General features: G+C 42.8%; 2 protein-coding genes across 7 annotated transcripts in view; one reads left to right on the plus strand and one right to left on the minus strand.

The window, feature by feature from the left end:
• Nucleotides 1-2,776, minus strand: part of atf6 (activating transcription factor 6) — a 37,146-nt gene extending 34,370 nt beyond the window's left edge. Inside the window, exons 1-4 of the mRNA XM_077017370.1 lie at nt 2,541-2,776; nt 1,830-1,906; nt 1,620-1,707; nt 1,449-1,540 (exon numbers count right to left, since the gene is read on the minus strand). Coding sequence (XP_076873485.1) covers nt 1,449-1,540; nt 1,620-1,707; nt 1,830-1,906; nt 2,541-2,643 — 360 coding nt within the window. The 5' untranslated portion in view covers nt 2,644-2,776. The remainder of the gene's footprint in view (nt 1-1,448; nt 1,541-1,619; nt 1,708-1,829; nt 1,907-2,540) is intronic.
• A 79-nt stretch (nt 2,777-2,855) lies between these two features.
• The window catches only part of rxrgb (retinoid X receptor, gamma b), a 50,655-nt gene continuing 37,735 nt past the window's right edge, over nt 2,856-15,775 (plus strand). For 2 of the 6 annotated variants that reach the window (XM_077017371.1, XM_077017375.1), the window contains exons 1-3: nt 2,858-2,879; nt 8,229-8,761; nt 10,310-11,166. In XM_077017371.1, coding sequence (XP_076873486.1) covers nt 11,136-11,166 — 31 coding nt within the window. In that variant the 5' untranslated portion in view covers nt 2,858-2,879; nt 8,229-8,761; nt 10,310-11,135. Of the gene's footprint in view, nt 2,880-8,228; nt 8,762-10,309; nt 11,167-15,775 lie in introns of those variants that run through there. The other 4 variants (XM_077017376.1, XM_077017372.1, XM_077017373.1 and 1 more) reach the window with 4 other exon arrangements.

Raw genomic sequence — 15,775 nt, forward strand, 5'->3', positions numbered from 1 at the left:
AACATGTACCACACCAATACAGTCAGGGACAAACATTACATCAGGTTACATCAGACGGAGCTGGGAAAAGCCTACTGAGACAGGACACGGACCAGACTCTGGGAGGACCAGTCTCTCCAGGAAGGGAGAATCATTCACGTGTGACCAAACCAAATAACGTCTGCCAATAAGTTATAAACTGTAAATAACAGCAGATATGAAACATAAGCGTATTGAGAAATTGGCTACAACCATATGTGGAAAACACCAGAAATTCTGATGCAATATTACATCAGAGAAAGCGATTGGACGTGAGGGCAGCGTGGGTGGGCAGGCACAGTGATGAGGGCTGACCACTCCCCTTCTCCGTAATGACCACTCCCCTTCTCCATAATGACCACTCCCCTTCTCCGTAATGACCACCCCCCTTCTCCGTAATGACAGTGAGGAGGGGGCACTGCCTGCTCACACACATTAACACGCTTGGAGGTGTCAGCGGGTCATCGCCAGCTCGAGGGCAGACACACTTCTCTCGCCAAAGTACTAATGAGCTGTCCGATGAGCCCAGGGATGCCAGACACATTCGTTAGCATATTCGTTAGCACATCGGAGCATTAATTTGACAGCAAACCCCACCCGCCCCAGACACACACACGATCCATCTCTACCACATATAACAGCCCATCTGGACAGGTATGTTAATTCTCAGGTCTGATTCCTGAGACATGTGTCAGCAGTGACAGACATGCCTTCATTAACCAATTCCCACATCTGTTCTTTATCCAGTTTTAATATCAGTGTCAGTACTGGTGAATACACAGTGTATACAGTAGACTATTATTGCAATTAACATCAAATAACTAATTATCTACAAATTATATTAGTTAGCATATATTCATGTATAAAGGGCTTGTATAAGTAATGAAGGCTGAGCCCAACCACACCCACCCTGAGGCCCAACCACACCCACCCTGAGACCCAACCACACCCACGCTAGAGCCCAAAAGATAAATGTGTGCTGGGACCACAGAACCAACAATCATTACCACAACATCTCCAATTGGACCAGGTTTAACCTGGACTCTGGACACACTGAGCCAAGTTTAGCTTGGACTCTGAGCGTTCTTACAGCCTGCAGCCAGTGACGGGGACACTGCTGTGACAAGGTCAAACACAGGAAACGCATCCCACTGTCTGTAAACAGACAATTTTCATAGGTGGTGCAGGGACAGATTAGGACATTTCTGAAATAAACCTGTGGGTGGGGGAGTGTGTACAAACACCAGCAGATAGTGGCAACCAAAACACGTCCCTAAGCAAATAATATGCAGAATGACACACTGACTGACTTCAGTGAAGCCACCTTCCAGAGGGAGAGAAAGCAACTCATGTCCCACACTGTATACTCAAAACCACTCCACACACACACACACACACACACACACACACACACACACACACACACTTACATGTAGGGAGTATGGTGAGAGGGCCTCCACTGATCCAGGCGATGACCCAGAGGTGAGCGTGTAACTCGGAGAGAGACATTCTCCCGACACTCCTGCATGTGAAATCATGTCAGTATTGTAGTTTGAAGAGCAAAGAATTTTCTGAGACAAATTTAGGATCAGAAGGGTTACCAGTAGTATTGTCTGCAGAGACTCCCCAACCATCAGAGTCCCACACAGGGGGGTCAATGTCCAAATTTAAATCGGCTGCACTACCGCTCTGCAGACACAAACAAAAAGCATTAAAACAGCATCTGTTAATAAAAGCATTTGTTGCATATAACAAAAACCTGCCCATGGGACATCAGAGTTCATTATTATTTAAGTTTTTGTTGGACTTACAGCATCAGCGTTCACAAGAGCGCGCAGGAGCTCGTCCGCGTCGCACAGACCGTCCAGCTCGTCAAACAAATTGATATCTGCGCGTGAAAACAACAGGTCACGTGACCGGCAAAACAAAGCTACAAACAACGGCTCGAGGCGCACGCGCCAGCTTCACGAGACGCACGCACGCGGGGGCTGATACAGGTGCAACTGAATACATTAGATTATAATCAACTTAATTAATCTCATTTATTCAATACAAAAAGTGAAACGCGTATATTATATAGATTCGTGACAAACTGATCTATTTCAAGTGTTTATTTCTGTCAATATTGATGATTATGGCTTGACAAATTGACAAAACCAATACCAATGTCAGTTGTCAATAATGTCAATAGTCAATAATGTCATTATTTCGATCAATTTATATATATATATATATATATATATATATATATATATATATATATATATATATATGCAGATAGCTAGTTACCTATTTAGCTAACCTAGCAAGTTAGCTACAGTAGCCTAGTGTTAGCAGTCTGGTGTTTTCAAATGAAGCCAGAAAAAGTGTCAACAGCGAGCAGGACGAGCTGAAGCTTCGCTGCTAGTCTACACATCTAGAAACTACACTACCATATAGAATCTACACAACCATCTAGAAACTACACAACCCAGAGGGCAGGAGTCCGTCCCCCCCACAGTCGTCCCAGGCGCTCGGCTCACCCCACTCTCCGTCCTGGTCGATGGAAATATCCCCAGTATCATCACTCATTGTGTGATTTAGTTTCGAATGATCCTCCACGTCTAACAATAAATCTAACGACATTTTTTCGTGAATACATTAGTGACCGTGAGGAAGCAAATAAGCGTTTGAGATGCTGACGATGGTTGATATCTCCGTGATGTTCAAAACGTTTCCCGTTCCCGTCTCTCAGCCAGACTTACGTACACGTCTCACTTTCTCGTAAAGGTACGGAGTTCTTCGAGGGTCAAACATTGGACGTGGTTTGAGCGTTACGAAAATGTACATCTCGGCACCTCTAGATGGCAGCAAAGGACTCGGTGAGGGTCCGCGTGCATACGCGCTTGGGATGTAGTTCGTTTTTGGCATAGGGATCTGTCTGCGGAAGCTCAGGTTGAGTCATTTTTAATTATGCAGTTTTCAGCACAAAAAACATTTTACGCACTAGCAAGCCTTGTTACCATGTATTAATTAGATTGAAAAAATCAAATAAACAATTCAAAATACGAATTAACATTATTCCTAACATATATAAGATACTGTATCAAAATATTTTAAACCTTCCATGTAATTTTTACTATTTTTGTGCCCTCCTGGAGCACTGGGGTGGGGTGTAGATGGGGAGTAATAATTGTGGCTGGATCTGTTCTTTCTAACGCAGTGTGAAAGCTGACACCTTGACATTTTGGTCATGTGTAACTCAGGCAGTTCCAGACTCTAGAGCCTTTATATTGTGATTGTACATTGTTGTGTTAATACTCCTAGTAACACAATTTCCATACCTTGTATGTATTGTATACCTAATAATATCAACTGTTAATATATATAATACAATAATGCCTAACACTTTTGTTTTAGACGACGCTTCATGGCCAGTCACATATAGAACTTGAAATAGACAAACCTGTGTGTGTGTGTGTGTGTGTGTGTGTGTGTGTGTGTACCCGCACATGAGTGTGAATGTGTTGAAACATGCCTAGATACACATCTTAACAAGCCAGTTATTTTCTGCCCTCAGAAACAGGCCCGACATAAAGATAGCCTGTCCAAGGCGAGGAGCAGCTGGCTCTTGTCAGAGATATTCTTAGGCCCTGTTATATTTCTTTAATGTCACACGGCTAACATTGCTTGAGCCTAAAGATGAGGAACAGGTGCTTATGGTTCTAATCTCATTGGTGTTTCCAGGACAGGGTTGGCTTAACCCGAGGTGGTCTCGCACAATCTCTGTCGGATTTCTTCCACTGCCTTCCTCTGTGGGGGTGTCACATAGGCTTTATGGGGAAGGATCAGCACTGTTTCAAGGCTTCCCCAACATGCTCTTAAGTGTCTGGAGGCACAGGGACCACAGTCCAGATCAGGCACCTCTTCCCCTGCACCAGTGTGCTGATGAATTTAGTTTCTTATGGCAGTGGAGTGTGCCCAGTACTGGGCCTTAATCTCTTTAACCCCATCTGTTGACTAGTTCCTAGCAAGTTTTCCTTTAGCTGTTGAATGTACTTTGTCCCTGGAAATATAACTATTTAAATATATATTTGTATGGCCAGTGTCAGATTGAAAAAAGACCAATAATATAGACTATACTATGCAGTGTGCATAGTGTTATACCATATAACTATACATGGGACCATTAATACTATGGATAGATTATTTAAAATGTTGGAGAGTGTAATTAATCAGTAGGAAACAGCTGTCCCGGAGCCAGAGAGCTGGTCCAGGAGACGCTGCCTCCAGTGTTTATGTGCTTGATCAACAGGTTTGCTGTAGAAATACCTTGCCAGTTTCTACAAGCTCATATTTCAAATGCTACTTGCTAAATCCGATCATCATTCTGTGTAAATAAATACATTTTTATTCACATTGTACGTAAGTAAATGCGTCTTTATTCATATGTTGCTTCACAGCACAACAGAATACACAAAATCTTGTGTAAAAAAACACTGACCACAAACCTTTTGACACTAATCACTAAAAGCAAAGTAAAATATGATGTTTGATAAAAACAACATGTAGCCACGGCAAATTCATGTGTACTTCCTGGTGTCATGTGTACTTCCTGGAGTCATGTGTGCTTCCTAGAGTCATATGTACTTCCTGGAGTCATGTGTACTTCCTGGAGTCATGTGTGCTTCCTAGAGTCATGTGTACTTCCTGGAGTCATGTGTACTTCCTGGAGTCATGTGTACTTCCTGTAGTCATGTGTACTTCCTGGAGTCATGTGTACTTCCTGTAGTCATGTGTACTTACTGGAGTCATGTGTACTTCCTGGTGTCATGTGTGCTTCCTAGAGTCATGTGTACTTCCTGGAGTCATGTGTACTTCCTGGAGTCATGTGTGCTTCCTAGAGTCATGTGTACTTCCTGTAGTCATGTGTACTTCCTGTAGTCATATGTACTTCCTGTAGTCATATGTACTTTCTGGAGTCATGTATACTTCCTGGAGTCATGTGTACTTCATGGAGTCATGTGCTTCCTGTGTTTGGGCCTAGTAACGAGATTGGCTGCTGCATTATGCACAAGTTGAAGGTGATGTCTCTCATATAGTAATATAATAATCCAGTCATGATGATACCAAGACAATATTTTTCAGTAGTGTGAAATTATTATTTTAGCAATATTTCAACAATAGTGATCAAGATTCATACCATGCAGCAAAATGTTCAAACAGGCATCAAATATTTGAATAGATTGACCAATCTACCAAAGTCATTACATTTACTAGATCCATACGAATGGGTATCAGCATATACATTAAAAGAAACATCAATATGCCATATTAATGGATCCAGAGGAAACATAAAGGCAAAATGTCTGGGATGCACACCAAGATTCGGCTGCAATAGGAGACATTATATTGCAGATCTACTGCAAGCTCCTATTGGACAAAGATAAACCATTAAAAGGCAGTGTCTGATAACCTGACTCACTGCCTAAGCTTGTTGATCAGAATACTGTGGTTAATAGTATAAAAAATGTATCAACAAAGTTACACTGAAAAATAGTAAAACCAGTTTGTCCAGAGACCGTTTGCACTGAAACATATGAAAACCAGTATGTCCAGAGACCAAGATCATTTAACAGTCTAAGAAGAACAGACATGGTGCTTTGAATGAAAACCACACTGAAACATTTAGAACAGTGGTCACCAACCACCGGGCCGCGGACCGGTACCGGTCCTTGTGTCATTTGGTACCAGGCCCCACAGAAAAAATAATATGATCAGAGTCTGAGTGATGTTTTATTTGAAAAATTAAAAAATGGTATTTTCTTCCCAATTACATCTGTTGGTGCGTATGGTGTTTTATTTTTATGCGCTTTATATTTGTTTTTATGCCAGTCGTATTTTATTTAGTCGTATTTACCCCCTACACTTTAAAGGCCGGTCCGTGAAAATATTGTTTGACATGTATCCGGTCCATGGCACAAAAAAGGTTGGGGACCTCTGCTTTAGAAGATAATGTATGGCTCTAAATAATATTAAAGCTGCACTGGAATAGCACTCGCAAAAATCCTAAAAAATAAAAAGGTATTTTATAGATCTTGTAGGTCAAAGGTCTAAATTGATCAAGAATTGATTAAGGCAGACTTCTCATTACATATGTGTCTGGCCTTTAAACTGTACTCGCTCTGACTTTTAAACCTGTACCCGCTGTGACCTTTCAACCTGTACCTGCTCTGACCTTTAAACTGTACCCACTGTGACCTTTAAACTTGTACCTGCTCTGACCATTAAACTGTACCCGCTGTGACCTTTAAACCTGCACCTGCTGTACCCGCTGACCATTAAACCTGTTCATGCTCTGACCTTTAAACTGTACCCGCCGTTACCTTTAAACCTGTACCCACTGTGACCTTTAAACCTTTACCCACTCTGACCTTTAAACAGTACCCACTCTGACCTTTAAACTGTACCCACTCTGACAGTTAAACCTGTATCCACTGTATTATCCTTAGAGAAATGTAGAATGTAGATATTACCCTTAGATAAGTGCATGTCCTGATCCTGCTCTCCATGGTCTGGCTAATAAGAAGAACAAGCATTTTCAAATTATTGTCTAATGGCATCAAAAAGATAAACTATTTCACAGTACTTTAACCATGAGCCCCATCTGACCTAGTTAGCTGCCCCTAAATCCGAGTGCCCCCAGCTATGAGACAGACAGGCTTAGCGGGTTAGTGTAACACCCGAGCAGCAGGAGCGTGTGGTGGACGTTGCCCGGCAAGCCGTGTCCGTCTCCCCCCAGCAGACTGTCTCCTCTCCAACTCTCCTGCTTCAATGCACTTAATGCTGCTTGTGCTGATTCCAATGTTGAAATGGTTCTAGCGCAAGAAGCAAACCTAGCGCTATCTAAAAATGCAAGCATTCTGCTCTATAGTGTGTATTTTACATTCTGTGCTCTATATTTTACATTCTGCTCTATAGTGTGTATTTTATATTCTGCTTTACACTGTGTATTTTACAATCTGCTCTATAGTGTGTATTTTAAATTTAGCTTTACACTGTGTATTTTACAATCTGCTCTGTAGTGGGTATTTTACATTCTGCTCTATAGTGTGTATTTTACATTCGTGTGCATTTTATATTCTGCTCTGTAGTGTTTATTTTACATTCTGCTCTATAGTGTGTATTTTACATTCTACTCTATAGTGTGTATTTTACATTCTGTTCTATAGTGGTGTTTCCAGATATGACAGAGATGGCAAGATGCCAGTTTTCCTTTAATTATTTTACCTTGTCTCTGGTTAGTTGAAGCACCTTCTTTTTTCTTTTGGATGTGGTTTAAATGAGCTAATGTAACTCATAAAGAAATCATAAAATGGTTTTGAACAAGGGAAATATTGGGTTTCCTATGAATGACTTCATAGGAAAAACTCTAATGACTAAATCCATCTTTGTACTTAGTCTTTTGTAAGTTTTGATACAAGACAGTGACAACTATCCACAAATGTGCAGCTTGTACAATGCAAGAACATATTTTCTTCATACGTGTTTTCACATGGGAAGGTTATGTTGAAATCACAGGCAACATTTCACTGATATTTCATTCAATATTTTATTCAGGATGTGATGTCAGTGTCCTTAGGTCCTATTGTCCTTCAGGCCTGTAATTGCAATCAGGTGTTCGGAGGCCTTGCACTCAGGAGCAGGGCTTCGTAACAGCAGTTTTAATCCCTGTGCAGAATGTCTAGAGAGATTAACTCAAAAACTGAATTCAGCTCCTGCCATCATCATCATCACCTGCCATCATCATCATCAGTAGCTGGATGTGAGGGAGTGTGTAGTGATCGCACACTTTGTGTGGGCTGGACATTACACACTGTCACATGTGGCAACAAATTGTGACAAATAGTTGAATTGTGTGCTTATAAAATGAACTCGTCAGCTGTTCGAAGGGGCCCGTGTGCAAAGGAGCCCATAGCGAAACGTGTCCTGGAGTTCTGATGAGCAGCAAAGAGAAATAAGCTTGTGAAGTAACGATTCTGACTCATGCTGAGCACAGTTTATCTGTAGTTTGCTCGCTCATACTGAGCACAGTTTGTTTATAGCTTACAGAGATGTTCAGAGGGTGTTCATACTTTACAGAGATGTTCAGAAGTTGTTTTCTTGGCTGTTTCTGTTGGCTTGTCCAGGATTTCTTTCTTGAACATAACCTGTCAATTTTATTTCCCCAGCAGTTACCTTGAATGATCAGAGTCTGCATTGCTGACAGATGGGCACTCGTGCTGGCCTCTGTTTCTCAACTGGATTCAGGTCTGTATCAGGTCTAAACTGGATTCAGGTCTGTATTAGGTCTAAACTGGATTCAGGTCTGTTTCAGGTCTACACTGGATTCAGGTCTGTTTCAGGTCTAAAGTGGATTCAGGTCTGTTTCAGGTCTAAACTGGATTCAGGTCTGTATCAGGTCTAAACTGGATTCAGGTCTGTTTCAGGTCTACACTGGATTCAGGTCTGTTTCAGGTCTAAACAGGATTCAGGTCTGTTTCAGGTCTAAACTGGATTCAGGTCTGTTTCAGGTCTAAACAGGATTCAGGTCTGTTTCAGGTCTACACTGGATTCAGGTCTGTATCAGGTCTAAACAGGATTCCGGTCTGTTTCAGGTCTACACTGGATTCAGCTGCCTCATGGGAATGCTTCCAATTACTGCTGATCACAAAGGGGAAAATGTTTTAAAATGGTGAAAAAAGACAGAAAAAAGGAAAAGAAGGTAAACAAACAGGGCCCTTACAGAGGTTGCGCTCGGCCCTTACAGAGGGAGCCCTCTGTCCATTCTTTCTATTGTTCGGGTGATGGATGCCTGGAGAGATTGATGATGTTGAACATCGTTGTCCGGCATTGTTTCACCAAAGCATCCCGAGAGGAGAGATCACTTATCATCTCTCCCTGTGTCCTGGGTGAGGAGGGGGTGTGGTGATGAGGAGAAGGAAAGGGGGGATGGCTTTATGAAGCATGACGAAGATGAAGCGTATAGGAGAGGAGCAGATGGAGAGAAGAGTAGCTCACCAAGGCCTCCCTCTGCCTCCCCGGGGTGGGGTGTGTGTGTGTGAGGGGCTTGTCAGAGGAAGCACAGAAGGGGAAGGGTGACAGGGGAACTTTATACAAACAGCATGATGGGAGAATATGTGAATATGTTTAGAAAGATATTCATCCTCGAAAAGTCAGTATACTCTCACCACATCCTTGTTTGTAAAAGTGTGTGTGTGTGTGTGTGTGTGTGTGTGTGTGTGTGAGAGAGAGAGAGAGAGAGAGAGAGAGAGAGAGAGAAAGATAGAATGAGAGAGCTGTGACTCAGAGTGTTTGTATACCAGTTTTCTGTGTCAGTTAGCCTAGCTGGATTATCCCTGTTTAATCTGTAATGTTGTGTTAGCAGGGGGCCTTGGTCTGGTGCGCTGGAGAAGGTGGCTTTAGAAGTTTTGTTTGTCTGGGTGACGTGAATACAAAGGGATTATTACAAATGGTGTGTCTCACTGACTCTGTGTGTGTGAGACGTTTAGAGAGGAGAAACTTAGGAGACGATCTTTGCATCTAGTGTATTATTACTTATCAGTATATTATTACTTATGATTGTAGTTTAATTCTCTAACTGATATAGCTATTAGGATATTGCATTCTTATTCTTAAATACATAAGCAAGTTCATCCCTCTATATAGAAATTGGAGCAAACATACAAACAAATAAATAAGTCAATTAATTGATTAGTGATGTAACTGTTGTTTGTATAGCATATTTAAAACCCAAGTGCTTTACAATGTAAGCATAGTTGAAAGACACTAAGATGTGATCAGTGCTTCTTTATCGTTTGTAGCAGTGTAGGTCTTCGCCAACGACTTTACAAATATTTCTAAATATTTCTTTAGCAGGCCCACTAGACCCAGTAGAGACAGATACATCCAGACGTTTGCGATGGATTCATGATAATTTGTAATGATTTACGATTATTACTTAAGACATGAAAAAGCATTAAATCCAACCCTTCTAAATTACATCCAGGATCTGACCGGCACCCCTAAAACAACCTCAGAATTTACGAAACGGCGGCAGCCTGTGCGCCCTACACCATGTGCCACCATTAGGATCGAACAAAGACGGAATTGACAAATCACCGGCTTAATCCCACAGTTCGACTTTAATGAATTTACGTTATCTAATGGACAAAGGGGAAGGGGATGGAAATGAAAGGCTTTGATTGGTGTGAGATGAGTTGGAAAAAAGGCCATTCATCTTGGTTGCCGTCCTCCTGTGTTTCTTTTGTAGGTCGTTTACAAGGGCGAGGCTGAGAAAAGCGAGGTTTCTCCTACAGGCTGAAGCGGTTCCCCACACCGGTCAACCACAGCAGCAGCGCGGCTTCAGAGTTCAAGACTGTGAATGCCGGTGACTGCTGAATAACCTTCGGAGACGGAGGCAGCTCACCCCTGCGTGACCCCGGCATGGGGGACTTTGAAGGGCTCCCCGGACAGTGACATCGTAGCTATCTAAAAATGCAAGCAATGAATATTAAAAAGATTATGCTCTTTGTTATTGGTTAAAAAGCATTAAAGACCAAACAAATACGACGTGAAGACGGAGATTAAAGAGGCATGAATTTAAATATCTGTATTTAATTTTCACATCTTGCATAGACCTTGTCGAAGCCGTAAAAACGTATTCGTCGGGGCAAACGTTTTTATTTCAAAATGAATATCCAGCCATTATGAAAACTTCATCCGAAAGAAGCACCTGCTTGAATGGATGTATTTAGCACACTTGTTTTCAGACAAACACTGTTACTTTTAATCTCCCGTGTTCAGCTTTTTTTTTGTTTGTTTTTTTTAATTTAATTATTCATTTGTTTGTTTGTTATTAAGCCATTTCCCGACCCAGCATCATTCTACGAAGTGCTTGTAATTCATGAAGAAGGTCGTGGCCCCCCTGTTATGCGGGGTTTGAGTCCCTCCTCCCGCCTCCCCTCAGCGGGCCTGCGCATGCGAGGCTGCCGCGCTGGGACTTCACTCAGGCGGGGGCGCGGAGTCGAGTGAGATGCCGCTGTCTCTGACGGCGAAGTTACAGCCACCTCAACATACGACAAAAGGACTAATTAGAGATGGATAATAATGACGCGTATTTGCACCTCAGTGAGTTTTCTCTCTCTCTCTTTCTTTTTTTGCTATTTGAGGTTCCGAGCCTCGCTGCGTGCTGCTGAGGTGTTTGTCGCCGTGTCCAGTCGTTTACATGGCGCAGCGTATCGACACTCCGGCGTCGACGGACTTTAGTCGGGGACGCGGATCCTCCGTAGTCCCGGTCGGCGGGACACTTGTCTCGGTCTAATGTTTATTGACATTAAGAGAGCGGTCGGTTCACGAGTCAGGTGACCGCAGCTCGGTCTTATAGACGAGGTCAGAGGTTGGCACTTTAATTACGCTTATGTAATTTATCGTCAAGTGCGACTGTTGCTAAACCGCTGGTGTCGGAATCACGATTTATTGGTCTGGAAATGGTTTTTTCAACCGGGTAGCGTTCAATATGAGTCCGGCGCGTAGACTATGCGGAACTATGTCAAACCGACACACTTCCACGTGCGGAGAGGACTTCTCCCGGTGGGCGAAAGCCTGTTCGGGCGCTCTCTGTTTTGGTGGCTTTGAATTAAAACCGCATGTTGGCTGAAAACGTCTGTAAATTGTTTTACACGGAGATTAGATTTGAAGTAGCTTACATGATGGTTACAGACAACAGACTAAAAAAGACATATATATCTAATAACAATGTAACAGAGGTGGTTTTGTTGTAGGCATCTAGGACGCTTGATTACACATCAGATAGTGAATTTGATGGACGTCAAAGTAATTGAAGTGTCCCTGCCACGTTGCACAGATGCGTTTGAACGTACTGAATTCAAGATAACACTTGGGTTATGGGTGCAGTCCAGAATCTTTGATTTTGTAGCAGATTTAATCACACGACGTTCCTTTCACCTTTTCCATCATTTCATATTTTCCATCATTGCATCAACCAGGAGGTAACCTGTAGATTTATGATGATTTACCACTTGAGATAAATCGAGATTGAGAGGAGAGAGCTGAACAGATTTAGTATTTGTTGATTAGTTCATGAAATGTGATGATGTTATTGTTAAACTAAATTAACTCTACTGAATTAAAATAATAATGAAATTATTTACTTTCATGGGGATTCGGTTTACATTAAGTCAGTTGATCCTATGAGCTCCACAAAGAAATATTGCAATTCTCAGTCCACCTGTAGGGGGATGTCATAAAGCTTCATGTTTTTTTGGGAGGTTTATTTTAACATCTCAGACACTGGCCCACTGTGCTCTGGGGTTTATGACATGTTATCATAACGCAGTCTATTTTAAACACACAAACACAAATACACACACATACACACACACACACACACACACATGCACACTGGGAGTTTTGGGGAAATGTCAGTGGCCTCCGAGTGCTGGAGGCCCAGCAGGACCACAGAGGGAGGGGTCTGGAGCACTATGGCCTTCCCGCCCCCAGCTGCAGTCAATGATTCTCCTGCAGTTTGTTTGCGATAACCCCCCCCCCAGCACACACACACACACACACACACACACATACACAACACCCACAAACACTTTCACTCATACCTTCTACTCAGATTCAGTCATAAAAGGAATCTTTTTTATTTGCTGACACCAGTGAAAAAAGTTGACTTTTTTTTTTTTTTTTAATAAAGGGACAATTCACTTTCTTTGGCAAGTCGCCCCGTGGCTGTGGCAGGGCGATGCATGATTGCTTGCATTTATTACGATGCAATTACGGCGGAGTAATGAAAATTCCAGACCACTGCAACATTTCTGATCATGCGGAGAATACTGTATAACAGCACTGTGTTCTTTCTCTAAACACCGACAATGCAGACGGACCCTGCTGGTCTGAGGCTGTAAACATTGGCTGTGTTGACAGGACACGCCCTCTAAAGCTCACTTGTGTTATAGTCATCAGACTGAAAAAAGGCCGTTTTAGGGCCGTGCACAGGGCTCTGTAGTGTTCACTGCAGGGGGGTTGAGTTCCCTATTAAAACTGTTCCCAACAGCACTGAGGAGAGTAGTTAAACATGAGTAAAATGAGTTAGTGTAGGGTCTTCTGCACTTTAATGATCCCGTGACCAACTAGCACAGGACATGAAGCTTCTAAATACAGTGAATGGTGGATGTTTTTGTTTTCAGGTGGCTTTGGGTGATATCATATGGCCTCATTCGTCAAGAATACATGATCAGTTTTGGGTTGACTGTGAGTGGACCATAGTGTGCTGTGTAAGGGTGGGTCTGTCCTCTTGGAGTATTGTGAGCTGTGTTGAGGTGTTTTTACCTTGATGGAGTATTGTGTGGTGTTTTGGAGTATTGTGTGATGTGGTGGAGTATTGCATGCTATTGTGTGCTGTGTTGGAGTATTGTGTGATGTGTTGGAGTATTGTGTGCTATTGTGTGCTGTGTTGGAGTATTGTGTGATGTGTTGGAGTATTGTGTGCTATTGTGTGCTGCGTTGGAACGGGTGTGTGATGTGTTGGAGTGTGCGTGTGTGCGGGAGTGGGTGTGTGATGTGTTCTAGTGTGTGTGATGTGTTGGACTGAGTGTGATGTGTTGGAGTGGGTGTGTGTGTATGTTGGAGTGTGTGTGTGTGCTGGAGTGAGCGTGTGATGTGTTGGGGGGGTGTGTGTGTGCTGGAGTGGGTGTGTGATGTGTTGGTGTGTGTGTGTGTGTGTGTGTGTGTGTGGCGTGTGATGTGTTGGGGTGTGTGTGTGTGTGTGTGAGTGCTGGAGTGGGTGTGTATCCTGCAGCTTTATATGTCACCCTCTCTCTGGCAGAGAAGCTGCTGGCACATTTGCCACTGAACTCTAGTGTATTTGTTGGATTTAGCGACAGGTCAGCAGGAGGCCGGTAACACCAGACCTCACTAATTACCATTAAATATGTCCTCTGTGTAGGACAGACCAGGCCAGACTGGAGTCTATTTTAAGTGTCTGAGGAGTTTGAGAATGTGTTCAGTTACACAGTGATGCTTCTCATCACTGTACTGGACTGAATGGTGTGTTTTGTGAGGGAAATGGTCCCTGATCAGAAGCACTTTGGTCCTTCTCAATATGTTCTCCTTGATTGTCTGTCACTACAATGCTGTAAGTGTATTGCTGCTACATGAACGGACACTTGCAGGTTTGATTCTGAGGTTTTAATATTGGATAAATTGTCCGCAAAAAACAGGTTGAGCCAAACGGTGATGACCAGAGAGTAACTGAGCTCTAGTCACAGACGTGATATCCAGAAGAGTAAAAAAAAAAGACAACCAGAGATTCATACATGAATAAATGACAGAATGACAGAAACACAGTCTTTATAGGACTGACTAATGAACCACAGGTATTTCAGGGATAGTGATCTAGTGACATGGGGATAGGTTTCCTGGGAATTCTGGGATCTGTAGTTGCTTGTAGTACTCTGTGGTTCAGAGGACTGTATGACAGTAAGACGTGCTTTGAACTTGAGTGCCAAAGTTAATCTGCAGTGATGCAGCATAGCTCCGCCCCCTGCTGCCGGACCCCTGTGTTCTAACCCACGATTGGGAGGAGACTGAACAAGCTCCGCCCTAGCTTTCCTTTTTTTGCCTTTAGTGATTGTAGCATTGAACCAGGATGTCCTGTGCCAGAGGTGAGCAACATACCATACCACCCAAGATTCACGATCACACGGAGATGATCAGAGGCCCTGATACTCACCCTCCAGTGGAGTTTTATTGTTACTAAAGCCCTGCAGAATGAGTACAGTATCGGTTTCAGGGCAAACAAGAGTGACAACCAAAGGCAAGAAAACCAGGATCAGCTTACAGCTTAAAGCTCTCCTGTCGTGTTTTCCTTTGGCGTGACTTAAAGATCTGAGTTATCTGAGTTGACACTTGCTTTTAAAGATCTGAGTTATCTGAGTTGACACTTGCTTTTAAAGATCTGAGTTATCTGAGTTGACACTTGGTTTTAGTGAAGTGTTTTGCCATAATAGTGGAATAGATAGGAGTTGTAAAGAGAACTGAGAGAGACTCAGGACACAGTGAGACACAAGTGACCAAGGACACAGTGAGACACACATGACCCAGGATACAGGGAGATACACATGACGAAGAACACGGTGAGACACACATGACCCAGGATGGATGAGACACATGTGATCCAGGAGATAGTGAGACAAACTTGTCCAAGGAGACAGTGAGACACATATGGCCCTGACTCACACTCAACATATTAAAAAAAAATTATGTTATTATTGTCAGGTTTGCGTTATTAGCATGGAATATAGATAATTCCCCTTTGTGCTGCAGAACCATAATCCCACTCTAATCCCACAAAAGTCTGATATCATTACATTTTATAAACCCTTAAGAGGCGTTTGTCAGTCAGCACACTGATATTGTGATTGTGCAATTGTGGTGCTGTGTGTCCTTTGTGGGCCCGTTCCTGTCAGACAGCTCGGTGAGCACTTCTCCCGCACGTCGACATTCAACTGTGCCACTCAGTCATGTGGTCTCCACTCTGACAGCATTCAATTAGGTCTATGTGGGGCATTTCCTTTATGAGCTGACATATTTAAAAGATATATTTGCTGGAGTGGCCCTGAAGGCGTTCTCGCTGTCTCTCGACTCCGTTTCCCACTCACACTGTCTCTTACTATTTGTCTCTCTTTCTCTGCTGATTTTTAATGAACATTTT

The sequence above is a fragment of the Brachyhypopomus gauderio genome, chromosome 9 (genome assembly GCF_052324685.1).
Source record: "Brachyhypopomus gauderio isolate BG-103 chromosome 9, BGAUD_0.2, whole genome shotgun sequence".
Lineage (NCBI taxonomy): Eukaryota > Metazoa > Chordata > Actinopteri > Gymnotiformes > Hypopomidae > Brachyhypopomus > Brachyhypopomus gauderio.